General features: G+C 42.4%; 1 protein-coding gene and 1 long non-coding RNA gene across 3 annotated transcripts in view; one reads left to right on the top strand and one right to left on the bottom strand.

Annotated features, from left to right (window-relative positions):
* LOC307117522 overlaps positions 1-26203 on the top strand; it is a 128239-nt gene that overhangs the window by 44742 nt on the left and 57294 nt on the right. The window lies entirely within an intron of this gene.
* On the bottom strand, positions 20367-24559 carry LOC307117484 (putative N-acetyltransferase 8B). The gene is made up of 2 exons (XM_079802338.1): positions 24475-24559; positions 20367-22673 (listed from the first exon to the last, which is right to left on the bottom strand). Exons 1-2 carry the CDS (start codon positions 24491-24493, stop codon positions 21970-21972), a joined length of 723 nt encoding a protein of 240 aa, XP_079658464.1. The 5' UTR covers positions 24494-24559; the 3' UTR covers positions 20367-21969.

The following is a 26203-nucleotide window of genomic DNA, read 5'->3' as shown; positions in this document are numbered from 1 at the left end:
CCTCAAGAACCAATGAGGTTCATTCTCTTATTACGCAGCACCTTTGAGCTTCCTCAAGAACCAATGAGGTTCATTCTCGTGTTACGCAGCACATTTTGAGCTTCCTCAAGAACCAATGAGGTTCATTCTCTTATTACGCAGCACGTTTTAGCTTCCTCAAGAACCAATGAGGTTCATTATATTATTATGCAGCACGTTTGAGCTTCCTCAAGAACCAATGAGGTTCATTATCTTATTACGCAGCACCTTTGAGCTTCCTCAAGAACCAATGAGGTTCATTCTCGTGTTAAGCAGCACCTTTGAGCTTCCTCACGAACCAATGAGGTTCATTATCTTATTACGCAACACCTTTGAGCTTCCTCACGAACCAATGAGGTTCATTATCTTATTACGCAGCACGTTTGAGCTTCAGCAAGAACCAAAGAGGTTCATTTTTGTGATACGCAACACGTTTGAGCTTCAGCAAGAACCAATGGGGTTCATTTTTGTGTTACGCATCACATTTGAGCTTCCTCAAGACCAATGAGGTTCATTCTTGTGTTACGCAGCACGTTTGAGCTTCAGCAAGAACCAATGAGGTTCATTTTTGTGTTACGCATCACATTTGAGCTTCCTTAAGACCAATGAGGTTCATTCTCTTATTACGCAGCACGTTTGAGCTTCCTCAAGAACCAATGAGGTTCATTATCTTGTTACACAGCACGTTTGAGCTTCAGCAAGACCAATGAGGTTCATTCTTGTGTTACGCATCACATTTGAGCTTCCTCAAGACCAATGAGGTTCATTCTTGTGTTACGCAGCACGTTTGAGCTTCAGCAAGAACCAATGAGGTTCATTTTTGTGTTACGCATCACATTTGAGCTTCCTCAAGACCAATGAGGTTCATTCTTGTGTTACGCATCACATTTGAGCTTCCTCAAGAACCAATGAGGTTCATTCTCTTATTACGCAGCACGTTAATTTGTTCCGAAGATGAACAAAGGTGTTACAACATGAGGGTGAGTAATTAATGAGATATATTTTTCAGTGAAATATCCCTTTAAGAGTTCAACAATATATTCAACAAGAAAAATACAGGGCAGGACTTTATTTTTATCTCAAAAAGTGGACATAAAAGTTGCATACCAGAATTAGGAATGACAAAAGCCACTTAATTTTTTCTCAATCCGATCCGATCCGAAATCTGTAAACTGCAAGATTTTTTATTGTCCATTTATTTCCAAAAAATTGTATACATGAACAAAATCCTTTAGCTATAAAAACGTCTCGGTTACGTATGGTAACCCTCGTTCCCTGAAGGAGGGAACGGAGACGTACGTCGGTAATACCGACGAATTGGGATCACTTCAGAGAGCCCCTATCAGCTTCGAGAACTTAAGAACAGGCCAATGAACAATTGGCGTGCGAGATTTGCATCTCGCGCTCCGCCCCGCGCCGCGGGTATAAACAGGAAGCGAGAGCATCGCACTGACGTTTTTCACTGAGGAGCCGAACCAGTGACTCGGCCATGCAGTGATGGAAGGAACTGTGGCGACGGGACGTACGTCTCCGTTCCCTCCTTCAGGGAACGAGGGTTACCATACGTAACTGAGACGTTCCCTTTCAGTCGGTCACTACGACGTACGTCGGTAATACCGACGAATTGGGATCCCTATGGAAAGCGCCACAGTTACTACCACTACCAGCGCCCGGCGAGAGCCCCTCAGACCCCGTTCTGAAGCGGGCGGGGAGATTCACGCCAGGAGAGTCATACTGCTGTTCCGCAAGACCCATTCAGCAGACTGATTGGATAACGCTGGGAAGCGTGCCCGAAGGACGCTGCGGGAGCCACATCATGCCCAGAGGGAGTTACCATGTGGAAAGAAACGTATGGGCTGGCCGTGGGCAGCTCGACAAACGAAAGTCCCAGGGGTGGCCCCGGCCTAATGCAGGCGGGGGACGACACCGTACTGAGACGGCAGAGGAACTCTGCCAAGGGAAAGACACGAGCTCGCCGTAGGGAGCTGTACCGTGGAAAATACACGTATGGGACCGCCGTAGGGGTCACGACATACGGAACCCAGTCTGACACAAGTTCCACCAATGCATACGAGTGCCAGACCTGGCGTCGGACGCTCCGCAACATCCGACTGCCGAGGGGTGCGGAGGACTCAACAGGGTTCGCCAAACCTGGGGAACTCGACTGGAGAAAATAAGCGCACGTATCCGTTCCAGGGGAAGGGAATGGCGCAGCAAGCCGACACTAGAACGGGCACTTCAGTGAAGCTGACTATGGGAAGCGAGCACACGAGAAGCCACCGGCTCTACACGCAGGCTATAAAACCTAGCGAACGTGTTGGGTGTCGCCCAGCCCGCAGCTCTACAAATGTCTGTCAGCGAGGCGCCACGAGCCAGCGCCCAGGAAGAAGCTACACCCCTGGTGGAGTGAGCTCTAACCCCGAGCGGGCATGGCACGTCTTGGGATTCATACGCCAAGACGATGGCATCCACTATCCAGTGGGCCATCCTCTGCTTGGAGACAGCCTTTCCCTTCTGCTGTCCTCCGTAACAGACGAAGAGCTGCTCTGAGGTCCTAAAGCTTTGCGTTCTGTCAACATAGACGCGCAGAGCGCAAACTGGACAGAGAAAAGCCAGGGCTGGGTCTGCCTTCTCCGAAGGCAGCGCTTGCAGGCTCACCACTTGGTCCCGGAAGGGAGTAGTGGGAACCTTGGGCACGTATCCAGGCCGGGGTTTCAGAGCCACCTGAGAATCACCCGGCCCGAATTCCAGGCACGATTCGTCGACCGAAAATGCCTGCAGGTCCCTACCCTCTTAACTGAGGCCAATGCAATCAGGAGGATTGTCTTTAGAGACAAGATCTTAAGCTCTACTGACTGTAAAGGCTCGAAGGGCGCCCTTTGCAGTGCGGTCAGCACCAGAGTCAAGTCCCAAGAGGGTATAGAGGAGGGGCGAGGAGGATTTAGTCTCCTCGCTCCCCTCAGGAACCTGACGATCAGATCATGCTTGCCTAAGGACTCACCATTAATGAGGTCATGGCTTGCGGCGATAGCGGCAACATATACCTTGAGGGTGGAGGGAGACAGCCTTCGCTCCAACCCGTCTTGAAGGAAAGATAGCACAGATCCGATCGAACACTTCCGGGGGTCTTCTCGGCGAGAAGAGCACCAGTCGACGAACAGGTTCCACTTCAACGCATATAGCCGTCTCGTAGAGGGGGCTCTGGCGGAAGCGATGGTGTCGACTACCGCTTGCGGTAGGTCACCTAGAACCTCCGCGTCCCGTCCAGGGACCAGACATGGAGTTTCCAGAGGTCTGGACGCGGGTGCCATAGGGTGCCCCGTCTCTGAGACAGGAGGTCCTGCCTCAGAGGAATGGGCCAAGGAGGTGCTGTCGCGAGGAGCACTAGTTCCGGGAACCATGTCCTGTTGGGCCAGTACGGAGCTACCAAGAGGAGTTGCTCCTCGTCCTCCCTGACCTTGCACAGTGTTTGTGCAAGAAGGCTCACTGGGGGAAACGCATATTTGCGCTGAGCCCGGGGCCAGCTGTGTGCCAGTGCACCCGTGCCGAGGGTCCCCTCGGTCAGGGAATAAAACAACTGGCAGTGGGTCGTGTCGTGGGCGGCAAACAGATCGATCTGTGCGGCCCCAAAGCGACTCCAAATCAGCTGGACCACCTGGGGGTGGAGTCGCCACTCTCCGGGGAGCACTGGCAACCGTGACAGCTCGTCGGCCGCACGATTGAGCAGGCCCGGAATGTGAATAGCACGAAGGGACCTCAGATGCTTCTGACTCCACAGGAGGAGATGGCGGGCGAGTTGGGACAAACGGCGGGAGCGTAGACCACCTTGTTTGTTGATGTACGCAACGGCCGTCGTGCTGTCCGTCCGGACCAGAACGTGCTTGTCTTTGAGCGACCCCTTGAGGCGGCTGAGAGCAAGACGAACTGCCAGCAACTCTAGGCAATTGATATGCCATTGCAGTTGGGGCCCCGTCCACAGACCCGATACTGCAAGCCCGTTGTACGTGGCACCCCAACCCGTGGGTGAGGCATCCGTGGAGACAACATGATGCCTGGACACTTGTTCTAGAGGCACTCCTGCCCGTAGAAATGAAGGGTCCGACCACGGGGTGAGTGTTTGGCGGCATCTCGGCGTCACTTGGACACGGAGGGACCCGCTGTGCCACGCCCATCTCGGGACTCGGTCGTGTAGCCAGTGCTGAAGCGGTCTCATATGGAGCAGCCCTAGCGGCGTTACTGCGGCTGCTGCTGCCATATGCCCCAGGAGCCTCTGAAAATGTTTCAGTGGAACCGCTGTACTGCGTTTGAGCGTACTCAAGCAGCTCAGCACCGACTGGACGCGCTCCTCTGTGAGGCGCGCAGTCATGGCGACCGAGTCGATCTCCATCCCGAGAAAAGAGATCCTCTGTACGGGACAGAGTTTGCTCTTCTCCCAGTTGACCCGAAGACCCAACTGGCTGAGGTGCCGGAGCACCATGTCCCTGTGTTCGCACAACTGCTCCCGCAACTGGGCAAGAATCAGCCAGTCGTCGAGATAGTTGAGGATGCGAACACCACGCTCTCTCATGGGAGCAATGGCCGCCTCCGCGACTTTTGTGAAGACACGGGGCGACAGGGACAGCCCAAAGGGCAGGACTTTGTACTGGTATGCCCGTCCGTCGAAAGCAAAGCGTAGAAACGGTCTGTGTTGAGGGAGAATCGAGACATGAAAGTACGCGTCCTTCAGGTCGATCGCTGCAAACCAATCCTGGGGACGGATGCACCTGAAGATGCGTTTCTGCGTTAGCATTCGGAACGGCATCCTGTGGAGGGAGCGGTTCAGGTAACGCAGGTCCAGGATCGGTCGTAACCCGCCACCTTTCTTGGGTACAATGAAGTACGGGCTGTAGAACCCGGACTTCATATCGGCTGGAGGGACCGGCTCTATCGCGTCCTTCGCCAATAGGACAGCGATCTCCGCCTGAAGCACCGGGGCGCCCTCCTTCGGTATAGATGTGAAGTGGACACCCCTGAACTTCGGGGGACGCCGGGCGAACTGAATCGCATAGCCGAGTCTGATGGTGCGGATGATCCAGCGAGACGGGCCGGGGAGCGCTAGCCACGCCCCCAGAGACCGAGCAAGCGGGATCATCGGCACCACGGACGTACCCGGAGCGGGGCAGCGCAGCAGAACGCAGGGGCAGCAGGACGACATGGGAGTGGTCCGTGCAGGGGTCTGGGTCTGACACACGACCTGCATCCGCTGAGGGGACGGGCGAGCGTGGGGAGGCACATTGTGTGCGTCCGCACAACCGACACCCCCTGTTGGCGAGGAGAGAGGTGTCTGAGGGGTACGAGGCATGGTAGCGTTGCATACCGCCAGACGCGCTCTCTTGGCACCCAGAGATGTTGGAAACTGCTCTTTTATTGAAAATTTGGGTGCCACTGGCACTGAGGCCAGTGGCGGAACAGACAAACAAATAGTGTTCCCCCGGCCCTCCACCGGGGGAAGGAGTGGTGCTGCAGCCATCTCCTGAAGAGCAGTTTCCTCCATCTCTGGGCGGCCCGTCTCAGGGTCTCTTCCGACGACGCTTGCCACCTGGCTTGGCAGCGGCCTGAGCGGGCTGGACGTTCTTCCCGCGACCGGCTCCACGCCCACGGCCGGTGGAAGGCTGCTGCTGGGCTGGGGCGGGGGCGGCCGCAGGAGGACGTCCTCGGCTACGGGCAGGCGGAGGTGCTGCAGCCGGCGGCTGGGTGGAGGCAGCAGCGGGCCGCCGGTGCAGGATATGTTTTATGGCCTCCGTCTGCTTCTGGGCGGCCGAGAATTGCTGGGCGAAATTCTCGACCGCGTCGCCGAACAACCCGGCCGACGATATGGGGGAGTCCAGGAACCGGTTCTTGTCAGTCTCCCTCATGTCGGCCAGGTTGAGCCAGAGATGCCGTTCCTGGACCACTAAGGTGGACATCGCCTGACCCACGGAACGGGCGGTAACTTTCGTCGCCCGGAGGGCGAGGTCCGTCGCCGGCCGGAGCTCCCGGAGGAGCTCTGGGTCAGACCTACCCTCGTGCATGTCCATGAGTGCCTGGGCCTGGTGTACCTGGAGCAACGCCATGGCATGCAAGGCAGACGCGGCCTGTCCGCAGGACCTGTAGGCCTTCGCAGTCAGACTGGACGGAAGTCTACAGGCTTTGGACGGGAGACGAGGATCACCACGCCACTCGGAGGCGGTCGCCGGACGCAGCTGCATCGCGACGCCGCGTTCGACTGGCGGGATCCTCTCGTAACCCTTGGCCTGTCCACCGTCAAGGGTAGTGAGGAGGGAGGAGCCTCCAGGTCTGTTTCTGGCACTGAAGGGTGTCGTCCACGACCTGGAAAGCTCCTCATGCACCTCCGGGAAGAATGGCACTGGGGCGGGACGCTGAGAACCAGCGCGACCCCCCCCCCCCCAGGAACCAATCATCCAACCTAGAAGGTTCGGGAAGTGGTTGAGGGTTCCACACAAGCCCGACCTTTTCGGCGGCCCGGGAAAGCATAGCCGTCAACTCGGGGTCCGACTCAACCGTTGCCACTCTCCCAGAGGGAGGCAGTACAGCTGAGTCCTCATCCTCCGAGGACTGGAACTCCCCCTCCGATGCTGCGATCGACATCTGCTCGTCCGCGGGCGCTCCGAAAGAGATGACTGGGCGCCCGTGGGCGGGACCAGCGATCTCTTCCGGTGGCGCCACCGGCAGCGGTGCTTGTGAGGGTTCAGGGACCTGCGTAGGGACACTAGGCGGGTTTGTCCTGAACGTTATCCTCAGATCACCCTGGTCATCCGTCGAAGTAGGTCTATCCTGGTTAGGGATAGCTCTAGATCGAGGTATGGGGAGGGGGACTCCGCCTTCCCGGAGGTAGGAGAGTCTGGATCTAAGCACCGCAATAGTCATGTTCCCGCAGTGAGAACACGAGCTATTCACAAACGCTGCCTCAGCGTGCTGTAAGCCCAGGCACGTGATGCAGTGAGTGTGGCCGTCAGCGGGCGAGAGGGAACGACCGCATCCAGAAACGCACGAGTGGAATGACATCTTGAGAAAGACGCAGTCACACCCGTGTTGCTCTTTTTGTGAGGAAACGCTCTTTTAGAGAGTGCTGAAGCACCCAGGGAAACCGCGGCAACACACAGGGGATAGTGCAGCCTGTGTTTGCTCTCAAAAAATGGAACGCCCACCGAAACCAACAGGTTGCTGTGATAACAGCAGTTGTTCCTTCTTTGCAGCTTGAGTTCGCGGTCCCGCTGGAGAGTGCCGTCACACCAACACAACGATCCTCTTCGTTCTCTGATACTTGCTGAATTCAATCAGGAAAGCAGTCTGTACTTCAAACGCCGGTTCGGCTCCGAAGTGAATGACGTCAGTGCGATGCTCTCGCTTCCTGTTTATACCCGCGGCGCGGGGCGGAGCGCGAGATGCAAATCTCGCACGCCAATTGTTCATTGGCCTGTTCTTAAGTTCTCGAAGCTGATAGGGGCTCTCTGAAGTGATCCCAATTCGTCGGTATTACCGACGTACGTCGTAGTGACCGACTGAAAGGGAACATAGCTTACTATGATTATTTTATCAAATGACACATTTAGCTTGTTTGTTATTTAGTGTTGTGAAATCATTTTTAGCAAAAACATTTAGGATCAATGTTTTTATATGAAGATCAATCCTCTTAATACAAAATCAGTATTGGAGTAAAAAATTGGGGTCAGATTGAAAAAAAAGAAAATGCTTATATTCTCAGAAAGGATGCATTCAACTAATCAAAAGTGACAATAAAGACATTTATAATGTTTTGAAATATTGTTAGGTCAAATAAAGGCTGTTCTTTTGAACTTTCTATTTACCCAAGAATCCTGGTTTCCATTTTTACACCGACCAGAATGGAGGGAAGTGGTTAGTAGGGCTGGGCAAAAAAAATAGATTTTTCGATTAATCGTTTTTTAAAATGTGGTCGATTCAAAATCGATTCTCAAGGCCAAGAATAAATTTTTTTCAATCGATCCTGCCCGGTATCGCATATATGCTTGTTGTTAAGATAAAATCGAATGGCAATCGCATCTAAGGAAGGCACGTCGCAAATAACAGATATAGTAACGAAATATAATGCACCATCCGGGGCACGAATCAAAGCTCAGACGCCCCTGGAGGAAAAAGCCTCCATAAAAACGGACAGAGTCTGAATGACGGTCGGCTAAATGGCAAGAAATGCTTGTCCTTTACTGAAAATTGCTGAAAATCATCCAATATCCTTTTTATGTTTTAGAATAAGTGTATCAAAATATCCATAAAAACAAAATTGTATTGTATTTAACATAATTGTATGCATTTGAAATATAGAGATGGGTTCTGTTTTAATGTAGGCCTTCCCAAGTGTACCTTAAATAAAAAGAGTTTAATATACAGATTTGTGGCTCTTAATTTCTTTTTAATTACCCACTTGTAAACTTGTTCACTGTTCTTTTTTATAAATATAGTAGGCTATTTGAATTAAATCTATATTCATTGAGTTGAATCGAAATTGAATCGAGAATCGTAAATCGAATCGAAAATCAAAATCGAATCGATTTGAGAGCTTGCGAATCGAAATCGAATCGAATCAGAACATCTGAATCGATACCCAGCCCTAGTGGTTAGTGAGAGAAAGGGCTGAAAAAGTAAAAGGGATTAGTGATGTCAGCCAAGAAGGAAAGTTGACATGTTATTTTGATGAAAGATGATAAAGATAAAAAATTTTGGATTTGAATTTACATGCACCATGTGAGACTAGGAACATAAATTAAGAAAGTAAATAGGGTCAGTTCTGATTTTATGTTGACTTTGAGCATTCATTAAAAAGTTGAATAGACTGATTCTAATTACATAAAGTAGCATGGCTTCTTTGAGATACATGTAGAACAAGGCGATTCATGCAGACAGCAGCAGCTAGAGATCATGAGTTCATGGGCTGCCATTTACAAACTGCTTATTCTGCCTCCTTAAGATTGTTCAAAGGTATGAAACCACGGTTTTAATTATCAGATATACGAATTATACAAATTTCATAATAGATAATAGACCAAAACCACTTGTACCAGGCTGTAAAAAAAAAAAAAACTGCTGTAAAGTTGGGCATTTTAACATGAGGGAGATACAGATTTGACTGCCTTTTGGAGCCTGTCTCTAGCGGCCAGTCGATGAATTGCAGTTTAAGTCACTTCCGTGTTGGCTTCAAGAGAGACCGCGAGAGGTTGCCTCTTGCTTTGTAGTCTTGACATGTCACAATATTCCTCATTTAAATAATTCCCGCCCAAGGCAAACGAAAAAAAAGAGGCATTTCTGAAACATACTCGAAGCGGTTGACCAATCACGACACACTGATCCAGCCAACCAATCAGAGCACATTGCGATTTTTCAGAAGGAGGGGCTTCATAGAGACAGGAACTAAACGGAGCGTTACTGAGGAGCTGCAATAATGTCAAATATGCAGCAAAACAAAATGTCTTTAAAAATGCAAGCATGAAAACCTATTAGTAGAGCACAAAAACAAAATCAAGACTTTGTAAAAGGGCATAATATGGCCTCGATTTCATGAAAAAGCTTAATTGCTTAGCACTATATTAATAATAAATACGAGCATCAAACTGTACACAGATAGAGATATAAATACAGATAAACTGTACGTAAATCAAAAATTACCTGGTTGGTCACTTTACATGTCAATAGTACTGTCTCTTCCTGTCTACACTGTAAAACAACGATTATATTATAGAAAGAAAATACTATTTCAGTTTTTCTACCTTAGAAGTCAAAATTCAATGTGTTACTTGCCATTTCTTTGTAATTGTTTGTGAAATTGAATCGCAATTTCAGAGTGAAAACTGTTTCCAAACCTTTTTTTTTTCAGTGTATGTAGGCAGTTCTTAGCCAGAATATACTGAATATACTAAATATCAAAAATACTCTTCTTACACAGCTCTGTGGCGTAATCATTTGTGCTTTAAGATCCAAATCACCCCAGGGGAAAGTCAGCTAGTCAAATAGATCCCAGGCAAACATGAAGCCCAGCCTTTGCTTAGCAAATAAGCTCAAATGATTCCATCATGCTATCGTTATTTGCACAGTGCTCCACAACCTGCATATGCACCATCCTGAGGTAAAGATTCATAAAAGTAGCCTGTTTGTGGAAGCACTTGAGCGCCCGCTGCCCAGGTTGATACCATGACAACAGCTGTCGACCACAGCGCTGAACATCCGTGCCGAAATAAGAGCCCTCCTGCCCTGTGAAGTGTTCAGCATCTCTCCGGGCAGATCGCACGCTACGTGACTCTGGTTTCAAGTGGATTTTCAAAGAGAACAAAACGAGGTTGTTCGCTCTTTATGGATGTAATGACTCACACTGTGTTTGGTGTCTGAGTGTTGCCAGTACTGTGGTCAACAGATTAGAGTGCTTGAGCAGTGGCTAAAGGACTTTTTTTAACATCCCAAAGAGTTGCATTCAATAGAAGCTTGTTTCTGCCAGTGAATAAAAATGAAAGGTAACATTTTACTTTAAGGCAACAGTTACTGTACGTCACTACATGTACTTACTATAGTAATAACAGTAAATTATGCATAATTACAAGTAACTAACTCTAAACCAAACCCCAACCATTAACTCTATAGTAAATACATGTAGTAAATTAATATTACTCAGTACTTATTTAACTAATTTAACTGTCACGGTTCTGTTTGTGTTGGGACTTTCAGTTTGTATTTTGATTCGTTCCTGTGCTCCTTTGTTCAATTTCCCGCCACGCCTTTGTTTCTATGGTTACCATTAGGGGTTTAACGATATATCGTTAAACGATATGTATCGTTGATAACGATATGATTCGCAATATAGAGTTGTATTATCCAAGGCTCAACTTACTGTAGTAGGCCTATTTATTAGGTTCACCCAAACACAAATTTACAAATGTACCACAAATGTAAATTCTGTCATCATGTACTCACCATCATGTCGTTTTTCGTTTAACTTCCATACACAAATGGAGATATTCTTTATGAAACCTGAGGGATTTCTGTTCCTCCATTTAAAGTCCATTCCTCTCAAACTTGAAAGATCCAAAAAATGTCATAAAGGCATATTTTATAAATTAACCACAGATTTGAGCTTTGAACAACTACATTCTCGCTTGAAAAAGTCTTAAATCTACATTTTGTGACACAATAACAGTAGTATTATTAAATTACGTAGGTTTTCTCATCCTCTATCGACGCTTGCTGGTTGGTGCGAGATGCATTCTGGGAAACCTGTCTGTCTGAAGTCCACACAAGTCACCTCTCGATGCATCCTCGATAAAAGGGGCGGATCAAGGAAACATCCGGGGATTTGAACTGTACTTGGCCAGATGTGAACTCTGAGACGATTCACAAGTCCACGAGAACACAAGAACAGACAAGAACGCATATTGAGAAACGGCCAATGTTGTGTTTGCGTGTGTTTCCTTGCCCGTCTGTCTGTTTCTGAGTGTTACAATTAAAGTTTATGTTTGGATTTCATCTTCTGAGTCTTCAGCCGGTTCCTGAGTACACCACACCTTTACAGTAACTACGTCAGTAACTAGAATGCTCCTTGTAGCCTTAACCATCGCCAAGAAAACTATCTTCTTGAACTGGAAATCCCGAAACACTATTCACATAACGTATTGGAAAAATGTGCTCATAGTCTACATCTCTTGCTCATAGACTACAAAAAAACTCACAATTCTGACTTTATGACTCCCAATTGTGAGTTTATATCTCACAATTCTTACTTTTTTATTGCAAGTTTATATTGTGTAGTTGTGACTTTTTCCCTCACAATTGTGAGTTTATATTGTGCAGTTCCCCTTATAAATTGCTAAATATAAACTCACAATTCTGACTTTATAACTCTCAATTTTGAGTTTATTTTATGGGGCCAGTTGTTCAAAACATTTAATCTGGATCAAAATGATCTGGATTTGGAAATCCCATGTTTTGCTATCCAGGATCAGGTAATCCATTTTACCCTTGTACTGTTTTTTCAAAGCAAAATTGGATTGGATCACCCTGATCCAAATACACACCTTTTCAGATTACCAAATCTGGATTACTAGTGCTCTACGGAGCCCCTAAAGGGACATGGTGATGGAAAAAATATGAGTTGGGAAGAAAAAAAAATTCAAATGCTTTTGCATTCTCTCAGAAAAGTTTCGCGTAGCGTTCACCCGAGAAACCCGAGACTGGTTCATCTCTTATAATTAATAAGAAGTAAAAAGTCTTATAAATGATAAAAAAAAACACTTTCAATTTAATATAATATTTTTGTTTGATATTTACAGCTGTTTAGGGATTATTTTATATGGCTAAATCTTTTTTTTTACTTTGACTGTAGGCTACCGAGAGGCTAGCCTAATGTCTAGTTCTAATTTATTACTTTAACAATTAACTAATACAAATAAAATAATATGTTTTTGTGTATTATATGATACAAATGTTGTATTTTTTGACCAGTTTTAAAGTTTTACTACATTTTCTTCCTGGAATCCATCCTACCCCCTGTTGGGATCAGGATGATCCTGTTTTTTTGGATCAAAGTTATCCAAATCCTACAGACAAGTTTTGAACAACACAAACCGAAGGTTTGATTCAGATTAAAACTAGGATTGGATTTCTCCCAATTGAGATATACACTCACAATTGGGAGTTATAAAGTCTGAATTGCAAGAAAAACAATTCGCAATTCTGACCCCCCCCCCAAAATAAATCCCCCAGAATTGCAAGCATCCAACTTTGACCCATACCTCCAGAGGCTCAAGCTAACCTAAGAATTCACACACTGGCACTAAATTGTCCTCCATTCAACACGTTCATTGGATTAATCTCAAGGGCATGTCAATAAATAAACTGGGTTATTGTAAATTATGTGGCATTCGTTCAAAAAATGCAGGACACTTTTAGTCTTTTTAGCACTACTGTCAAGGGAAGTGTAAAAAAACAAGCATTAGCATGTTCACACAATTAAAAGTGCAATTAGAATAAATTTCCCATCCACTCAAACTCAGAAGCATTGATTTGGTAAAATTAGCACCTTTTCACATCACTCACTCTTCACCTGTGAGCTTTAACACAGTTGTTTATAAAAAACAAATACATTTTAAACAGATGCAATACACTGGGGTTTTCAAAAGAGGGGTTTATCAAACTAATGAATATCAAATGTTAAATTAAAATAAATGGAGCTGCGCGACAACAATAAACGGCTGCATCCAGAGCTACCTGCAACTCTATTCATCAAGAAAATTACACACTGTAAGATAGAAAAATGATAGAAAAACTGAAAAAGGTCCTAGTGATTTTCTGCCAGGACACTATGCGTTAAGTTTACAGACATTTCCTTTAACCCTATAACACAATGCAATGCGTGAGTCAAAATAAAGGAAAAACTCCTGTGAAAAATCTGACTTTACGGACTCAAGCTCGATAAACGAACCCGATAAACCTGATCGTTAATCATCAGTTAAACAACATTGGGGATTATTTGGCCCAATTGAACATGGTATAAACTGCCAACTTCTTGTAAACCTCACAAAATGTTGCTTTTTTTCAAAGCCCTGTGACATGCAGGGAAAAGAGTTATTGTGGACTGCAAATACTCCCATGATTTATTAATGTGTTTTGTTGTTTTAGTTAAAGGTGGGGTAGGTAAGAATTATCTAAAACACTTTTGTCCAAATTTGTTTAAACTTTCTTTATATGTCAATACATAATTAAAATTTAAGTACTCTGAAAAAGAGAGTATAAAAATCGAGTGACTCTAGACTTTTTGATCTGCAATAAACACCGCTCATTATTTTCGTTCGGGCCGAAACAAGTGATTGGCTTGGGCGACTGTCACTCTCTCTCGCTACCACGGCTACCGCCGCTTTTGCTCTAGGATCTGCCCACATGCGCGTGCCCCACTGTTGCCAAGTCGGGCTACTTCAAACACTGTTGCCGTGGGCTGTTTTTCATGTCCGCGGGTTGAAGCGACCCCAATTATGTGATATTTTGCCCCGGGATTTGCGAATTTTAGCAGGCAGCCCTACCAAAAAGACACGTATTTTACCCCCCAAACGCGATTTTTACCGGAGAAACACGATTGGGCTTTTATTAAGTTTTGAGTAGCAATTGGGCGGATTTTGTTGTGAAAACATGGCAACCCTGGCGCACCAGTTTGATTTGAGTTCAAGAGGCTGTATTTCTGCTGGACAGGTAATCTTTCATTTTGATTATACATTTTTTTGGTTTATGTTTTCATGAAGCATGTCTCACTAGCACACGTAGCTGCCTAATATAGCTAACATAACATTACTTAGCATAAAGTTACAATGTTATACACTTAGCGAACCATTAGTAGAGATGATAAATACTCAATATGCTTAGCTCAAGTTGATCGCTGTCGTGTTGAATTTCGCAAAATGTAACTTTAGATAACAAAATGCATGTGTAAAAGCTAGTACACCGCATCCAGGAACTTTTTTTAGAACTAAGTTAGCTTTAGCTACTACCCTCTGTCTAAACTCTTTTACCATGTTCACCGGGAACTTTACCTGCACGTTTATTTCGGCCCTTGGTTTGTTTTTATATACTCTACCAATGTTTATGTTGATGTTTTTATCTTGTATCTGTGTGTGTCGTAGACACTGTGTTGTGTGTGTATTTTAAACTTTACCAGTATCGTTATTCTAGCTTGATAGTGAGTACTAAAAGACATCTTATTTGTTTATATTCATAATGATAAAGTTAGATTTTTTATTACATGTGATTCTGACATAATGTCACTACATGCACTTCTTCTCCGCTCGCCTCAGGTAAATAATGCGTCTTTCAGCTGAGCTGATCGTGGTCGGCGTGGCGCGTTCATGTGTTTTGGGGGCGTGGCTTTGGAAAGAGCCCAGAAGGGAGAAAGTGGAGTGAATGGAAATAATGAGCTGTCTTTAAAACAGTCGTAAGAGGTCTACAGACACTCAATTTTTATACTTTCTTTTTCTGAGTACTTACATTTTAATTATGTATTGATATATAAATAAAGTTTAAACAAATTTGGAAAAATAATTTTTTAACCAAATCCTACCTACCCTACTTTAAATAGTGGCCATGCTGTACTAATCCCTTGTTTTATGATTTAACTAAAACGACGGAACCAATTAAGAAAATGTGGCCACAAATTAATAAATAGTGACCACGATATTGTTTTTTCCCCTCATGCCGTGTGTGGGGCTCCATAACAAAAACGTAATACAATTACTGTAGCAGTGTAAAACACATTGTTTACATCTGTATTTAGCAGTGCCTTTCTTGTGATCGAATCACTAAATTGGATGCCACCAGATACTAATGGAACATTAGCAGTTTCTGTATTGCCATCTAGACTTTTTTATGCAGTTTTTTTTTCTTCAAGCATGAATCGATTTCAGAGCTTTTTCTACTGCGTAACTAGCATACAATCTGACAGGCAACACAAAAGTCCCTGGCCACTCAAATTCTGAAAATAAAGCCAGAATGTCTTTTGCTGTTTGCTCCATGACAGCTAAAATGGCATCTAATTCATTTTGAACACTGATCACAGTATCCAGCTTCAGTTTGTCTTGGTTCTTCTCTATAAGACACATCTGTCTGACTCCATTATTTAGATCTATTAAGCTTTTGAAGAAAACAAGTTCAAAGAAAGTCACAGACCTGAACTTTCTTTCAAAAAGTGACCTTAAAGTGACCTTGTAGTGTCTTTGAAGCGATTTCACTGACAGAGGACATGCTGTTGTGAAATCACAAACTCGAGTGATTCATATATCCTGCTGTCACACAGTATGCCACATACACAAAATGAGAAATGGAGCAGAATTGCATGAGTGCAATAAAATGAACATGAGTACTTTTGGACCTTTTAAAAAAAGTAATAATAATTAAGTGTAAAAGGTTAAATCGACAGCCCTGGCTTTAGTATTCAGCTTCTTGCGCACACAAAATGTGCATTAATTGGCATTCCATACTTGCCTTGCACTCAGTGTGTGTGTGTGTGTGTGTGTGTGTGTGTTTGTGTTTATGTGTGTGTGTGTATGTGTGTGTGTGTGTGTGTGTGTGTGTGTGTGTGTGTGTGTGTGTGTGTGTGTGTGTGTGTGTGTGTGTGTGTGTGTGTGTGTGTGTGTGTGTGTGTGTGTGTGTGTGTGTGTGTGTGTGTGCGCGTGGGTGTTGATTTCTATGTTCCCTCTTAAACCCAAGGGTGAGTTCATTAACGAGAACTGAGCTTTTTGTATCTCTCATCCCTCCTTTATCTCGCCGCTTTAATGTCTTCTAAAAGATGATGCTATATGAAATAGCCTTTCTTGTTAGAGGTGATGTGTGTGTAATTTTTTTTTTGCAGTTTGAATACTTTCTCCAACTTAATATGCGGAGACAACTCTAAATAAGCCATTTGTAAGATGATTTCCTGGAAAGTGTAAACACTGCAACTCTATCAAAACATTGCTTGTTTGAGCATCCCAATAAGCCCCATACAGTGATACTGACTCATCATTTTGACTGCTAGCAAGCAACTATTTAGAAACACCACAGACACCCTAGCAACTGCCTAGCAACACTGTGTGCACGAGTGCGACCACGCAGTTCATTTAACGGCCACCGGTGTCGCTAAAAACAAGGGTTTCTGAACAGCCCCTTTAAAAGTCAAATGTATTTTTATAGCACTTTTCACAATACATGTTGTTTCAATATGTTATTGTTCATAATATCTTCATGCCTTATAGTCGCATTTAGCAGATTAGAGCTGGGCGATAATTTACATTTTGTGACGATACAAGCAATCAAACAGTTGAAATGTGCTAGCATACTGTATGTATGTGTATAAAGTTGGACATATATATACAACTTCATATAAAGAACTGGCCGATAATATAGTAAAAATTAGGTATTTGACATTTGCTGTTTAGTATATATCAGCTCACGTGAGTATACTTACTGTACGTATACAAAAGCATTTGGATATGATATATCTGCTGAGATTTGCTATACAGTATATATTGCTTTATGTGATTATACTGTATGCTTGCAGGTAAAGTAGGATGTACTTTAGTTTTCGACATTATAACAATCAAGCAGTTGATATTTGCTATATACATTTGCTCTGGTTAAATTCCTCATGAAATCAAAATTTTGACATTTTTTAATGGAATATTGTAGTATTGATTTATTATAAATGCTTTATTTTCCCCGTTGCCTCAATCTTTAATCAAAATAATCTTGCAGCAACATTTTTTTCTCTTCTCTGATGACTTGTGTCTCAGCTCAAGGGCGGGACAACCTGTCAATCACATTAGATCCACCAATAGAAAACCACAACCATCTAATCAATTCCACATGGACAAAATCAAATTTGAAGCCGAACGAGAACAAATTGTATATATGTGACAATTGGGGAAGAAAAGACTACAACTTCCATTTCAGGTCAACTTTAAACGTGCACCATGTAACTTTTCCGTCCGCTAGAGGTCGCCTATTCAAAACAAAGGCGTAGTTTGATGACGCCACATTTGAGCGCAGAATCTTGGGACATGTGGTCTTCACCTCACAACCGGTGGAAAAGAATCGGGATAGGACTCGGGCGGAAATCATGTTCATGGATGTGATTATTAACGTTACTGTAGTATGAAGCAGAAGCAGGGCCGAGTGTTGTGGAGCTGAGCAAGGCCGCTGGAGCGATTGTTAATAAGATGAACGCAACACACGCCCCGCGAGCAGTGAGACTTTTGTTATGACACAGTCGCTGACGCCACTTCCTCTTTTCCGGTCATGAGTATGAGGTAGCGCAGCTCTGTTTGTCATATTAGATACATCTGAGTGTGTTGAAAATGATGTTATGATGTTGCTCTGTGTGTTCGTTCAGCGGCTGCTATGACACTTGTTGCACACTGTAAGTCAGAGTAAAGACCTCGGAAACCGAGGGTAATGCAGATATGACGCGATTTACTCCCTCTCACGTCCCGGGTCCTTGGTTAAAATAGCAATTTTCTCACGATTTACAAATAGTTGGAAACATTTGGGATATTGTAAGTACTCAACTGAACAAAATATATAACAATATATATTTTTTACTGAAAATGTTTTACATAGTGCAGCTTTAAATGGTTAACAATACCCTTAAAAAGTTTATATGATCTACAAGAATATTTCCTAAGGAAAAGAATGCATTATATACACTTTTTATGTCCTGATAATGCACATGTAACTCTAAACACATGTAAACTCAGCTCTAGAACATGCATATTCTTGGTACCATGTTTTGAGTATAGAAAAACCTAACCAATTGATTGAATATTTATCATCTCCAAAAACATCACACTTTTTCAAGCTGTAAAAATACCTCCAAAATGCACAGTCACACACCTTGACGCTTGCCAATTATTCAGCATTAACACTATGGCATTATCCGTCCTGACATTATGTGTCCCTTACTTATATGTGCATATGCATGCATTAGAGTCATGATGTGCAATTTAGACAATTATTTTAAAACCCCTCCTTATGCATGGTAGGAATAATAATGATGGAAGTCATTACTAGAGGCTAATTCCCATCAGAGTGGCTGAAAGGGGGCTCAGTAGCGCAGATGTCACTGGAGAGATCATCACCTGCCGACTGGACAGTGCTTTAATACCATCTGACAAAATCTGGGCGGGTGATTGATGTCTGCGCTCTGTCTAGTAATGTGTGCGCATCTCAGCCAACCACAGCACACCTTTGGGAAAGAATACATATATACTGGATTATTTATATATAATGTATGTATGTATGATGCATTTAAATCAAATGCATTTACCAAATCTACATTTGAATATTTTACATGAAAATAATGTCTAACAAGGACACACTCTAAGCCCAGTATAGGGCTTTCGGTTCGGTGCACGCGTGTTATTTCTGTATCATTTTGCCCGATCATCAGTGAATATAACCGTACACATACACACACACGCGCGCAAGAAAGATGATAGCCCGTCTGAAAAACACATAGCCCACCCACATGAAAAAATACTATAGTATATTATAGTAAAATTACAGTAAAATTACTCTAGTAAATACTATAGTGTTTTTGAACCATACTATAGTAAAGATATTACAGTATATTGTAGTATTTACTACACTTTGTTAATTTACTGTAGTATATTTACTATAGTACGGTTCAAAAACACTATAGTATTTACTAGAGTAATTTTACTATAATATACTATAGTATTTTTTCATGTGGGCAGGGACTTTGGGCTTTGCGAGCTGGCGTTACAAGTCCGAGTCTGATCACGAATGAACCAATAACACCTTCTCCAGCCTGTGACAGTGTGCTAAGGTATGTAATCAATAGATATCAAACGATCTGTAACAATGCAATACTAACACATATAAAAATATGTTTTACTCACATAAGTGTGTTGCACCGTTCCTGTTGGATCCAATATAGAAGGCACAGCATTGTGTTTTAATCTCAATATGTCTGCAAATCCAGTCTCGACCTCTATCTTGTTTACAATCGATTCCGCGGTGAAATGAAGTGAAAAAACGTGTTCATTGTTCAAACAAACCAACACATACGCACGTGATGTCTTATGTACGTGGGCTGGAACCGGCATGTTTATTGCTCATTAGCGCGACTCGTTTAGCTCCACGAGTCGGTGGGCGGGCTTGAAGCGGCGCTTCTACATCCTATTACGTCAGTGGTCGACATATTCTGAGAGCTCTCGTTTTCTGGGCCTGGTGTCAATAAAAGCTTTTCTTTGACTAACAAGGACGTTTTCAGCTTTGAAACTTACAGGATATTCTTATTTCACGATGAACTTTTATTTTTAAGGCTCAAAGGAAAGTTGAGTTCTCAATTCATCTCAATTTATCATTTGTATGATACAAATGTATATACAAATATTTTTATATTCAAATATGTCACTGTAAAAAAAAATGCATATACTTGCAGTGCTAAAAATATGAATATATAAATGTAAAAATCTAAATGTAGAAAATATATCACTATTTAGTGACTCTGCCAAAATATATAGATTAATAATCATTATTAAAGCTACAAAAGTGATTTTGTCTTTGTCTTTTGTTGTTTGATTAACATTACATGACTGCAGTAGATTTATTAGGCTACTGTCACTTTAAGACCTGACGCACATGACCCGGATCTGACACACATCCAGTGTTCTCACAACTCTCAGACATTTGAGTTCTCTTTTGCATCTTATCCCATTTGATTGGTCTAACAGCACTTGAATTAATGATGGTGTGATCATTATGTAATGTTAGCCAAAGAATGCCAGGAAAAAACAGATGCTGCGTTAATTGTGTTAAATATTTTAATTACTTATATATGAATATAAGTATATAAACGGCAACCCCCCTCCCCACTGTACTACTGATGACTGACGTTCTTCAATACAATAACGGTGTTACCTTGTTAAACATGGCTTTTATTCCCATAGATGTGAGTTGTAAACACTAGCTCCTTTATTCTAATCTACACAATAGGCTCACGTGCCTGCAAGAATGTTAAACCTCCAGCCGCTTTCTTTGGTTTTGCTTTTCAGAGGTATTTTAAGATTTAAGTCTAAATGGGTTTAGGTATTATGGGTCAGCTGGCATAAATTCCTCTGGATAAATTCCTCTAAAAGCTTGCATATATAACGTTTTTACACCTCAGCTTCTATTTGCATTACAATGGATGAGAGCGCAGACTGTAATATTTGTATTGTTTATTGCTTGTGCTGTTTGTTTAGATCCCATATAGCAATATAAAGAAACCACACATTCTCTAGAAAAAACAATATTTGATTTAAATTGGAATTGCTCTTTGACTGTCTTTGGAGTGAGAATGTAGTCTTGATTGCCAAGGGATGGTCAAATGTGTGAATAAGAGATACAAATCTAAACATATCTGTTGCTGGTAACACTTTATTTTTCGATGGTCCACTTTAGACATTCTAACTATAAGTAACTTTGCAACTACATGTCAACTATCGGTCATTAGATAGAGTATTAGATTTATATCTGCTAACACTTTATTTTAATGCTCCCCAACAGACATTCTACTGACTATAAAGTCCATTACTTCATTACGTTAAGGCCTTTGCACACTGAGTCTGAAATTGGCATGCCAAATTTTCGCCCGTCAAAAAATAAATTCGATCTCACGTTATGTCAATCACGCTTGCACACTGCCTCCGAAACTTTCGTCCGTCAAAAAAAAATCGGAACAGGTTCCATTTTCTGAGTTTTTCGCATCCGTTTTTCCCATCTACAGCTGATGCCCAATGGTGGTGAATGAATCGCCAGTGCTCAGATACCTACAATTATATATACAAATATTATTGCATAAAAAATACTACAATATCACAGCTATAATTATAGCACACCAACTCCCTGTAAACCGTGTGTGTGTGTGTGTGTGTGTGTGTGTGTGTGTGCGCGGATCCTAGACATACTGCCAGTCTCTGTTCAGGATTGGAAATTTGTGGTCTTCTTTTTAATATGTGGCTCCAGTATCGCTAGCAAAGCATCAAACGCTCCGTTCACATTCAACTTTGAATCGGTCTGGATAATCCCGCAGCTTCTTGATAAGGAGGTGGAAGACGGCATTTTGTGTTGTTTTGCGTTTTTTTTTTTCGTAACGCATTCATTAATTTCTCGTGAAGTATGGAATGTCCTGGCCAGAACAAACTTTGTTCTTGTTCTTGCCACCTCGAGAAAACGAACAAATTTCTTTGTTCTTGCGGAGTATGTACCAAGCTTAAGTCACTTTGCATGTAGATGCCAACTTATTCTACTAACCCTAACCTAACACTCTAATGAGAGTTAGTTGACATGTAGTTGCAAAGTTACTCATAGTTAGTAGAATATCTGAAGTGGACTATCGAAATAAAGTGTAACCCTCGGTTTTAACGTTGCATTTTAAAGATCCTTTTCCATTCGGATCACATTGATCCTGGACAGTTTTGAGACCAAATGGTTAGGGTGTGTGTTGCTGTGCACAGAGGTCACAGTAAAGCCCAGTTTGCGGAAAATCGAAACGGCCGCGGTCTGTGGGGAGCTGATCTCTACGACCACCCGAGAAAGTCCCTGCTCCTTACAGAACTCTACGGCTGTCTCTACAAGCTGGGTTCCCAGACCTTGACGTCGCTGGTGGAAGGAGACAATTAACTGAAACACCTCCGCTGTCGCTGCATCATCTGCGTTCCACCCATCCTTCGAAATGCCATCCTTCACACCGACTACAGCCAGTAGCCCGGCCACCTTCGAATGCCCGTTCACCTCCGTCTCCGCCACCCAGAAATGATTCGCCTGGTTATCCAAGAAGTTGGCCTGAATATCTGCCATTTCCACCTCCATCCTTCTCTTGAGGTAGCTGTCATAAATCTCGTGGCAGCAATAGTAAACCAAGCAAGCCCAAGCTCCTCCGAAGAGCACGGCCTGGAAGTACGAGCTCCCTCCGAGCACATATCCGGCCACGGAGACGCTGAGGGTCACGCCGATGTGGTCCGGATGACTCATGGCTTTGAAGAAGGATGGGTAGACATGCTCCAGAATGCCAAAGCGGAAGAGAGAGACAATAGCTGACTTATCTGTGGGCTTGTAGGGCCTGATTACACTTTGCACTGCAAGAGAGGAAAGAGACAGGGATTCAACTTGATGCTGACTGAACGTCTGCAGAAAGTCATGCAGATTTAAAGGCAGAAGGAAGGAAGTGCAGAAATAACCCTTGTAATCAAGCTAAAACCATACAAAATGTAATACTAACTGACATAAAACACAAAACAACTTAAACTTATTTTATTTCAGCTATTTGCCAAGGATATATTTATCATTTTCATTTGGTTTAAGTTGAAAAACTAAAATAACTCCTAAATAACTAACTAAATAAAAATAACTAAAAAACTAAAACTAAAAATGACACACTAATGTCAGTCATTTGTAAACAATCAACAAACTCAATACATTATAATCAGTGTTGGGGGTAACGCATTACAAGTAACTTGAGTTACGTAATAATATTACTTTTTCCAAGTAACTAGTAAAGTAACGCATTACTTTTCAAATTTACAACAAAATATCTGAGTTACTTTTTAAAAAAAGTAACGCAAGTTACTTTTTCACATTAATTTGCATGTAGCACATGAACATGTAGAACATGAGGGTTATTGTAGTTCTAGACTAAATGTGAGAATTTATTTATCTCACTTGCACAATAAAGATTCTGTACTCCTCAAAATGAATAAAATCAGTCAAATGCAAAATCAGAGTACTATGCAAACCTCCAATAATTAAATGTTAAATAAAATTAAAATTTTATGCATTTAATCAACCTTTATATTTAATTTACCAATGTCTTGCTGCTGACCTTTGATGATGAAAATTACTAGATTTTTTGTTTTTATTGGTAAAACTTTTTTCTCCTGCATCCTATTCTCCCATCATCCAGAATGGCAACACAGCAGAGCTGCGCCCTCTACTGTCCATGCGTCAATTTGCATTTTTGCCTGAGCCTGGGGCTTATTATTTCAATTTTGGTATGAAGAGGTCTTTACTGTTGCACAAAAATATAACTTTGTTATAAACAAAAACAAAACAAGCCCAGCCCAGGTGAGAAAAAGTAATGCAAAAGTAACGTAACACATTACTTTTCTTAAAAAGTAACTAAGTAACTCAATTAGTTACTTTTTAAGGGAGTAACGCAATATTGTAATGCATTACTTTTCAAAGTAACTTTACCCAACACTGATTATAATACATTAATATTTCACATTTCGGATACATTTTATTTGGTGTGAACCCAAGCAACACCACTGAACAAAATATACATATTTAAAAAAATTATAATAATAATAAAAATGACAAAACCACATAACAAAATGACTAAAACTACAATTAAATTGAAAACTAAAAATACAAAATAAAACCTATTTTACATATTATCACCTGAAAAGAGCATTTGAAGCTTCAAATTTGCACAGGCAAAATAAAACCCCAAAAATCAGATTCTGTGAATAACATTTTTGTATTTTTCATTTAAACTTTGTAAAACGAGAAAGAAAACAAAGCACCCTATCAGAATTAATTGGAATAAATGATTTACTATTGGAATATCTGTAATTTGTAAACAATCAACCAGCTTTATTATAATATTCATTATAATAAAGGAACGTTTCACATTTGGGAAAAATGTAATTTGGTGTGAAGCCAAGCAACACCCCAGAACTTACAAGCATACTAACAGACCATCACCCACACATAAATCTGGAAAATTATGTATTGTGCCACAACAGTACAATTTTTTATAATTAACCAAAGAACACACTATTCCAGTCCTTGCAAGCTAATTGCATTAGCGGAAAGACGCACCTGCCACCTTTGAGACACCTTGCACAACACATTCCCCCAGAGAAAAAGTTTACTTACAGCTAGTTTTCTGTACCATCGCTGCTGCTTGCTGTGCTTCACTCTCAAACGCTCTACGCCTCCTTTCTTCCTCGCTCACTCTATGAACTTTACCACAGTATTGGGACAAATACCCATTACAAGGCAGCTTAGGAAAAGAAATAGTGTTCACCACACACACATACACATACACGCACATGTTCAGATTTCAATATTTTATGGGGACTTTCGATAGACATAATGATTTTTATACTGCAAAAACTGTATATTCGATCCCATAGACACAACCCTCACAGAAAACTTTCTGCATTTTTACATTTTCAATCATTATTTAAAACAATGTATAAGCTGTTTAACCTTACCATAAACAGACACACTCACACACACACACACACACACAGAAGCAGAGATGCAATGACTTCCATAAGTTAACGACAATTGCTGCCGATCCCGACCACTCATAGACACCTGTTTAAATGATTTCAAGCTATCCATGATTTTAATAATTTTCTTTATAAACCCAATTCCAAGAAATGGTCACAGTTGCTAAGAAACAATTATGAGGAATTAATTCACAAATATGATAAAGAACTTTGTAATTGTGAAATATGAAGTCATATAGTGAGATATAAAGTCACAGATATGAAAAATAACTTTGCAATTGTGAGAAAGTTGGATTGAGATATAAAGTCATAAACACAGTATGATAAATAACTTTAATAAGTGTTCAACAAGTGTTAAATATGAAGTCACAAATATAAGAATTAACTTTGCATTTGTGAGATATAAAGTCCTTCCGTGAGATGTTAAAATTACAAGAAATAGAGTTTTAATTAAAATATTTAGGATATTTACTGAGTCTGAGTTCCTTTTATTAAGCTGGGATTGTTGACTGCTCCCCACAATTTAGATTTCAGGTTTTACTTATTTGGGCCCCTGTAATGTAGGAAAAACCTGCCGCACACACACACACACACACACATGTTTGTTTTTGTGAAATGTGGGGACATTCCATAGGCATAATGGTTTTTATACTGTACAAACCGTATTTTCTATCCCCTTACACTGCCCCTGCCCCTAAACCTAACCCTCACAGGAGACTGTGCAGTTCACTTTCTGTGAAAAAAAACTTGTTCTGTGTGATTTATAAGCATTTTGAAAAGTGAGGACCTGTGGAACGTCCTCATATTTCACCCTCTTTTTGTAATACCTATGTCATACCCATGTCATTATACACATTTGTGTCCTGATATTTCACAAAAACATGCCCACACACACACACACACACACACACACACACACACACACACACACACACACACACACACACACACACACACACACACACACACACACACACACACACACACACACACACACACACACATAGTCAGCATCTCTAGTATTTCATAAAAACAGTTATAATCTTGGCCTGACTTTGTAATGAGGTCCTCATATGCCTGGCTGGATCTGACGAGCTGCATATCTCAATGACTTTGTAGGACCGAACCTGTTTGTCCACAAAATCTGACTTGGGTTTTAATCGCGAGAGCCCCGATTAGAGTAACGGCGTCATTTAATGTGAGCTGTTAAAGATACATCACTGCCAGCTCGACGTGCCAATACACTGCAATTGCTTTCTCCATGAGAGGCATTGGCCATGGTGCAATTATATTGTCCTTTTACAGCTTGATAGACGTGGCTTCTCAAACAAATGTATCATATTTTTTCCTGTTTTGTCCTAGAGTAA

This window comes from Gobio gobio (assembly GCF_949357685.1).
Source record: "Gobio gobio genome assembly, chromosome: 21".
Classification (NCBI taxonomy): Eukaryota; Metazoa; Chordata; class Actinopteri; order Cypriniformes; family Gobionidae; genus Gobio; species Gobio gobio.
This window is presented reverse-complemented; position numbering and strand designations above follow the sequence as displayed.